The sequence below is a fragment of the Ambystoma mexicanum genome, chromosome 1p, assembly GCF_040938575.1.
Source record: "Ambystoma mexicanum isolate Mex_15411 chromosome 1p, UKY_AmexF1_1, whole genome shotgun sequence".
Classification (NCBI taxonomy): domain Eukaryota; kingdom Metazoa; phylum Chordata; class Amphibia; order Caudata; family Ambystomatidae; genus Ambystoma; species Ambystoma mexicanum.
In genome coordinates this window covers 523,997,530-524,005,526 of record NC_090921.1, presented here as the reverse complement: position 1 = coordinate 524,005,526, position 7,997 = coordinate 523,997,530, and the positions used below count along the sequence as shown (strand labels likewise).

Sequence of the window (7,997 nt, the reverse complement as noted above, 5' to 3'; positions counted from 1 at the left end):
GGGTACGCAAGGCAAGAAGAGAAAAGCACATTACAAATACTGTTGGAAACCGACAAACTAAAAAAGAAAGGAAGCTACATGCTGCCCAATGCGGAGAAAGGGACTGAGTGGAAGGAGCATGTCTGCATTCCACATGTATAGGCTGCTGCTGTATGTCCTGTCTTAAAGGGGAAGCTTGCATTATTGTGTTAAGGCTCTATACCTGTCTCTTTTTGCTACCTGTTGGATGTTTAAAATGTCCAGATCCTGTCTAACATTGGTGCTTACTTGTAAGGATGATGAACCAAGCAGGCATCAATGATCGGCATACATGCAAATTTCATCATAAGCATATCATTGAAAAACCAGGTGTGTGGGCAAAAATGCTGAGAAAATCAATTCACATAACACAGACCAGCAGAATTGTTACTCCTTTATTCCTTTCTATTTTCATGTTTTGTTTGATAAGGTTTTTTCCTTTTAACAGGAAGCAATACAAAGACATTCACACTTTTAAAGCCACGTCACAGGCTGTTCTTTTAACACATACAAAATGAAAAACTGCAAAACTGGCCCTTAGCCGCAAAACTGTAAAGTCAACAAAAACAAGCTTTTGGCCCATACTGAGAGACCAGGTTGAACATTTCAGAGTAGTTAGTCTCCCAGGCTGTGGAAAATGTAGTCCACTAAACAGCTTAATAGGTCTTGCAAAGAACATTTCTCTTCTCAAGTAACAAATTATTCAAAGCGCAAACCATGAAATTAGGCATCAGATTTATTTTTTGCCAATGGCACATGACCATCCCCAACCCACACCATTTCTACACTGCAAATAGAGAGCTTGAAATGTAGAAGTTTAAACAATGAAAACATGCATTTTGCTCTGTAAAATGTGCCCACCCTTACATACAAAGCACTCTTTGGGACACAGCTATTTGCCATTATGACTGGTAGCAGGTCGCTAGGAGTTTAACTAGCTGGTCTATTCTGTTGCATCTGAATGATGAGGCTGCAGGGTCTGTGACAAAGCCTCCAGGAAGGAAGTACAAAAACTGATGAAGCATAAAACTAGACAGGGAATATCACAGAAGCAGGCTACTATTTGTAGATAAAGCATGATAAATTATGACTATACTGTACCAAATAACCCACCATATTCGACCAATACAACACAAATCTGGCAAGAAATCTAAAGGTCTCTAGTACGATTGCTGCAAAGATTTCAGGCAAACCATGATGAAGAGATTGATATTCTCAACACTTAAAATAACCTTGGTGAGCTGAAAGGATTTCACTTTTGTTCGCTTAGAGTGCTGCTTAACTGGGAAAATGTGGTAGTTTGGAGAGGATTTTATTAATGTAAATGAATATGTATTGGCCCACTCTTTGCGACTCAAAATGTCTTCCGTTTGCCAAGAAAGCTATCCACATGTTTTCATTACAGATGAGCTTTTATTAAATCCCCTACTCCCACTTGTCATAAGCATAGCATGCCATGCGGAATTCCAGTGCCCACTCTGAACATGTAGATGGTGAAATCAGCACAGAAAGGGTGAAGGGGAGCGAGCGCTGCAATTGTTTTTGAGTTAAGCAAAACGCAAAGCAAAATCTAGCATACTTGAACTATTGTGTTGTGAGAATAAAGCATTTGGGAGGGATGCAACTCTGGTGTAACGGAATGATACCCTTATGTTTTCATAGGTTTTTGTTATTTTTTTGCTTGTTTTAGATTCTAATGATTAAAGCACATTTTAAAACAAATCTACAGTACGTTATTCAAGGAAAAACATTAAAATTGAAAAGAGAACAGCAACTCATATATATATACATACATATGAGTGTATATATACTTTTATAATATATATATTAAAAAAAATTAAAGTCTTATGAACAATTATTTTATCAAATGCCAACAGTGGTCAGGCTTCTTCTGTATCATCCTTTTTATCTTTCTTCCCTTCACCCTCACCCTCCACCTCAGTGGTCTCACGTCTCCGTTTTCGGTTGTAAAAGTTTGTTTTGTGTTTTGAGGGTGGGAAGGGGTCGATGCCAAGCACTTTATAGATCTGTCTGAAAGCCACCATCCTTAAGGCATGCTAGGAGAGGAAGAGAATACAATTAAAATCGTTTGAACAAGACACAAGGGCCAGCCAATAAGTTTGCCTTCCTTCTAACTATTAGAATATTTATACATATATCACTAGCAGTTGTACCCGTGCTTCACACAGTAATTCCTACAAAAAAAAAAGAAAATTAGACAAAAGGTATATTTATTATTTATACTTTTTACATTGTCTACGCCATGGATCCTACCCAAATGCCAAATTTCAGGTGTGTAGCATGTTGGGAAGTATCCTGAAAGTTTAGAAAAGACACACACATATCCACACATTTCCAAAACACACATTTTCCACCCCAAAAATATTAGACAAAGGTATATTTGTATTTTATATTTAGACCCGAGAGGTCTATCCTTAAATAGCTCTTGTCTCTGCAAGGATGTATCGACAATTGAATCAGTTAGGCACCTTTTGATGAATTGCCCAGCGACCCAGAAACATAGAAAATCTTATCTTGGGCCCTTACTAGAACCGTGTATTCTACAAGAAGAAGAGGTATGGTGGAATCGTCTAATAAGTGGCGAGAAAACCTCTTGGTCAATTGCCACGGCAAAAATCTTGCAAGCGGCCTTGGCTGAATGTTCTACTAAAACTGGACCACTTCCTCTCTGATGAAAGTAGAAAGGAGGATCAAGTAGAATCAAACAAGAAACAAACAAACAAACAGGAAACAAGAAATATGAAAGAAGAACTCGCACAAATAACATTAATATTCAATTTTGTAAAATCATTAAATTTGATAAAATACAGAAATAATTTAAAAAATATATATATTTATATTTTATACATTCTATATTGTCTGCACCATAGGACCTACCGACATGCCAAATTACAGGTTTGTAGCATGTTGTGAAGTATGCTGCGCATTTCAAACAGTCACTCACACATATCCACAAATGTACCTTTTAAATATATATGGGATACATTACTCACCGTAATCGTATTTCTGATACTTGTATCTCCTTAGATTCACATGGTGTGCATAGGCCGACATCTAGTGGAAGCTGCGGAGTATTACAGTTTGTTTTTCGAAACTCGAAAATGGGCATCGACACAGAGCGTGCCAGTAATACTATCCCTAGTGTGACGTCCACTGTACCCAAGATCCCTCACGCATCTAGGATCCTCAGATTGCATTTTTTCTGACATGAGGAAGCATGAGGAGTAGCGCGAGTACAGATAATCCAAGCAGATAGACAGAAAGGTAAGACTACAAGCAATCATGCGCCTTCTCTCGGAGGGGAGGAAGGGTGGGTCGCATGTGAATCTAAGCAGATACAAGCATCAGAAATACGATTACGGTGAGTAATGTATCCCTTCTGAAGCTTGTGGAATCTGCTTAGATCACATGCTGTGCATAGATTAGCGAGCAGTGTCAGAAGAAGGCGGTGGGATGTGAGAAGGTTCATGAGCAAACAAATGTCTTAGAACCGCTTGTCCCTCTTGAGAATCTGTCTTGGAATGAATGTGAATGCATTAGTGCTGAGTAAAAGTGTGAATAGAGCTCCATGTAGCTGCTTTGCAAATGCTGTCAAGGGGTAAATTTGTAATGAAAGCCAGCGTGGCTCCAGTACCTCTTGTAGAGTGGGCCCTCGGCGTAAAAGGCAGGGTTTTATCTGAAAGGGAATACCACAGTTGGATACATCTCACTATCCACCTAGAGAAGGCATTCTTAGATACGCAATCTCCTTCTCTGCCTGAGGCTATGGAGACGAATAGCTGATCTGTCTTTCTTAGCGGTCTGGTCTTGTCTACATAGTAGAGGACCGCCCTCCTCACATCTAGTGTGTGCAGTTTCACCTCAGCAGAGCTTTTGGGTTCTTGGAAGGCCGGTAGCTCAATAGACTGGTTAACATGGAATTTGGAAATTAACTTAGGTGAGAACCTAGGGTGAGTGCTTAAAACCAGTTTATCCTTATGAATAGTAAAGAAAGGATGCTGCACTGACAGAACTTGAATTTCACTGACCCTTCTTATGGAGGTGATGGCTACTTGGAAGGCAGTTTTATAAGTCAGATGTTTGAGACTAGATTTGTGCATGGGTTCAAAGGGAGGTCCCATGAGTTTAGCAAGTACCACATTAAGGTCCCAACCTGGTGGTGGGTTAGAAATTGGAGGATGGAGTCTCTTTACCCCTTCCATAAATGCTTTGACAACTGGCACTTTCCACAATGACACCTTATTATGGGAAGTGGTGTAGGCTGATAAAGCTAGCAGGTGCACTTTAAGTGAGTTAAACACTAACCCTGCATCCAGTAGGTGGAGCATATAGGTGACAACATTAGAAGGAGTACAATCAACTGGGTTGATTTGCTTATTCTGGCACCAAATTGCGAATTGTTTCCATTTGTCATAGTAACAGTGCCTCGTGTTAGGTTTTCTTGACTCTTTCAAGATATCCATACATCTCTGGGGTAAATGAGTGTCATCGGTTCCCTGTGGATCTTGTTCACCACCTTCCTGATTAGAGGGGTTGGTGGAAAAGCATAGGCAAACATCCCTGACCAATTCATCCATGGGGCGTTCCCCTTGGACCCTGGCTGGGGGAACCTGGATGCGAAGTCTGTGCATTGTCTGTTTTCGCTTGTGGCAAATAGGTCTATAGTGGGGAAACCCCACTGAGAGAAGAGGTCTCCTACGACTTCTTTGTGTAGTCGCCACTCGTGTTCCTCTGGGAGGATCTCTGGTCAGAGCATCTGCTAGCCAGTTGAGTTCCCCTGGAACATGTTGGGATGACAAGTAAATGTTCTGTTTGAGTGCCCATTTCCACATTTTCTGGGCAAGCCTGGACAGATTGGGAGATCGAGTGCCCCCTTGTTTGTTTAGGTAAAACATTGCAGTCATGCTGTCTGTTAGGATCTGCACTGACTGGTTGGATAGGAGGGGTTCGAATGCCCGAAGCGCTATGAAGACTGCCAGAAGTTCTAGCAGATTGATGTGGTTCTGAGCCACTGTGTGAGACCAGAGAACATGAGCTGTATGGTGAAGGTAGCGGGCTCCCCACCCTGCTAGGGAGGCGTCTGTTGTGACAACGGCCTGTATCTCTGGAACGTAGAAGGGTTTCCCCTTTGTAAGATTCTCTCTTGTCCACCAGCGAAGACTCTGTACTAGTGTTGGCGAACCGACCACTAGATGGTCCCACTAACCACTTGCTTGAGATCACTGTTTCGCCAACCATTCCTTCATGGGTCGCATGCGCAGGCATGTGTGGGGAAGAAGGTAAATGCAAGATGCCATCATGTCTAGCAAACGCATCGCTTTGCGCACCCTTATTTGGCGACCGGCCCGATATTGAGGAATTTGCAGCAACATATTTCGAATTCTTTCCTCTGATGGAAAGGCCAATCCCTCTTGGGTGTCTAGGACAGCTCCTAGGAACTGTTTTGAGATGCTTGCACCAGACTTGATTTTTTCTCGTTGATTGAGAAGCCCAATTGGAAGAGGAGGTTGATTGTACTTTATTGTTGAATCTGCAAATTAGGGGGGACTCCCCTGTAATGAGCCAGTCGTCCAGGTGAGGGCACACTGGGATTGACTCCCTGCGTCGGTGCGCCACCACCGCTGCCAATAGCTTGGTGAAAACCCTTGGAGCTGAGGCTATTCCGAAGGGCAGCACCTCTAACTGGTAGTGCTGGTTGTCTATTTTGAAACGCAAGAATCTTCTGTGCGCTGTTAATATTGAAATATGGAAATATGCATCTTTCATGTCCAATGTTGCCATGTAATCCCCCTTTTTTAGTAGGGGGATTACCTCTTGCAGTGTACTCACGCGGAATGTTTGTGGCTTGACATACTTGTTTGCAGGGCGCAAATCTAATACTGGGCGCATTGTTCGATCTTTTTTTGGCACAAGGAAGTAGGTTGAATAAATACCCTTGTTTACCTGGTTGACTGGGACGATTTCTATGGCGTCCTTTGCAAGCAGAATGGGGATCTCCTCGAGGAGGATTTTCTGCTGGTCCAACGAGAGTACCTTCTGTCGCAGAGGATGGTCGTGGGGGCGCCCTAGTAACTCTATACAATATCCTCCGGACACTGTGGACAGCACCCATCTCTCCGAAGTGATCCTCTCCCATGCGTGGGTGAAGGTGGAAATGCGCCCCCCTACTGGGGATGCATGGGAGGGGATCCGAAGTGGAACTTCACTGTTTACTGGATGGCATACCACCTCTGGCGGTGCTGACTCTACCCCTAGTGCGGCCTCTGCGCTGCCCTCTGGGGAAGCCCTGTGATGTTTGGAACTGATTGTTGCCCCATGATTTTGATAATAGTTTGAACCCCTCTGGGAGCTTTGGCCCCGAATGTCATGGCCACTGGTCATAGGCCAGTTACTTCACATCTTGCAGGGTCCCAATGGACCCAGTCTTGGCGCCTATGGCACCAAGCTCATTACAAAGTGTGCTCTGCACACGGATTGGGGCAAGCACATGCATCTAGCCTGGGCGGGGCCCTACCAATGCATGGAAGGCATGTGCAGAAGACAGGAGGAGTGGCAAGGTGGGGCCACAAGGCGGGGCCTAAGGGGAGTGGCTTGTGCCAGGCTATATAAGCCGGCCCCACCCACATGCTGGTGCTTCGCGTTAGTCTGCTAGAGCAGTGTAACGCTTACCGCCGTTCAGAAGACTCTTACCTGATTCAGCACGAGCATCTTCAGTCTCTGGAACCCTCCAGCACCTTAGCTGAATTCAGCCATGCCATCGCTGGAAGCATTGCTATCTGCTTCCCCTCTGCAGCTACCGTGCGCATTTTACCTTGAGGTCAGCCACACCCAGGGGCGTTGCTAGGGGGGGGCTAAGGGAGCTATAGCCCCTGATCTTTTGGTTGTAGCCCCGGATAGAATCTCAGGAGCTACAGCCAAAAGACTAGCTAGCCCCCAGTCCCAACAGTTCCGACAACAGCGTAGCCCCGGGTCTTTTCCAGACCTAGCAACTCCCCTGGCCACACCATCGCTGGAAGTTCAGTTCCCTTCTTCTAACTCTGAAGTCTATGCGTGCATCTTACCCGAGTCAGCCACGCCATTGCTTGAAGAACTGCTATTCGCTTCCGACCCTGCAGCAGCCGCACGCATCTTACCTGTCTCCTCAGGTCCTTCGCAGGTGCCGCCTAGCATCCTTACCAGTCCTGAACTCCCATCAACACAGGACCTTCTTCCGACGCAGCATCCTCGCGGATCTTCATCTCCGGCAGCCTGCAGGAGTTCGGAAACCGCACACCAGCAAACACTGACCAGCTGCACCTGGCAAAGGGAAAGGGAAACACAAGGTTAGCAATTGCAAAGAATTTAACACGATAAGCAGCGGAACTCACGAAGGGGGGGTGTAACTTCTGAAATGCCTACTTACCACTAGTAGGTCCTCCGGAATAGACTTTTTATCATCATGCGCTCCTGGGTCATCTTCATACCTGAAAGAGAGAAAGGACAATGTAAGGTTACGGACAATAATCATTGGGGAAAATGATCACAAAGAATACGGACAATAATCATAGTTATACAAACCCACCTTCAAGGCGGAATGGTCGCAGCCGGTCTGGACCTCCACGATAAGGACCAGTGATGCAACTAGGTCCATCCACAGCGCCCCTGCTGAAGAAAGCAGGATGGATAGCTCAACCTTACATCAGAACAGGTGAGCTTGCATGGGCAAACTCTTGCTCACTACTCTCTGGCACGAAATGGTTGAGGGGAGTCCCAACGCCATCACGCCATTCTCACAGTCTCTAATCTTCTCTCAGGAACAGTGCCAGCATCCTGGGTCCTTGATAACACAGCGGCTGGCGGCAAAGTAGATCCAAGGGAACCAGGTCCTGGGAGGGCTCCAACCGTGCCCCAACGTCCCTGCAGAGACCAGGTGAGCGTAACAGAATGCAAAGCCTCTCCGAATCTCTGCCTGGGCATTA

The 7,997-nt window shown here is 45.0% G+C and overlaps 1 protein-coding gene across 4 annotated transcripts in view; it reads right to left on the bottom strand.

Annotated features, from left to right (window-relative positions):
* Positions 1-397: 397 nt before the first annotated feature.
* The window catches only part of ZFR2 (zinc finger RNA binding protein 2), a 2,121,586-nt gene continuing 2,113,986 nt past the window's right edge, over positions 398-7,997 (bottom strand). For all 4 annotated transcript variants that reach the window (XM_069649412.1, XM_069649413.1, XM_069649415.1 and 1 more), the window contains one exon: positions 398-2,075. In XM_069649412.1, the coding sequence (XP_069505513.1) occupies positions 1,899-2,075 (177 nt within the window). In that variant the 3' untranslated portion in view covers positions 398-1,898. The remainder of the gene's footprint in view (positions 2,076-7,997) is intronic.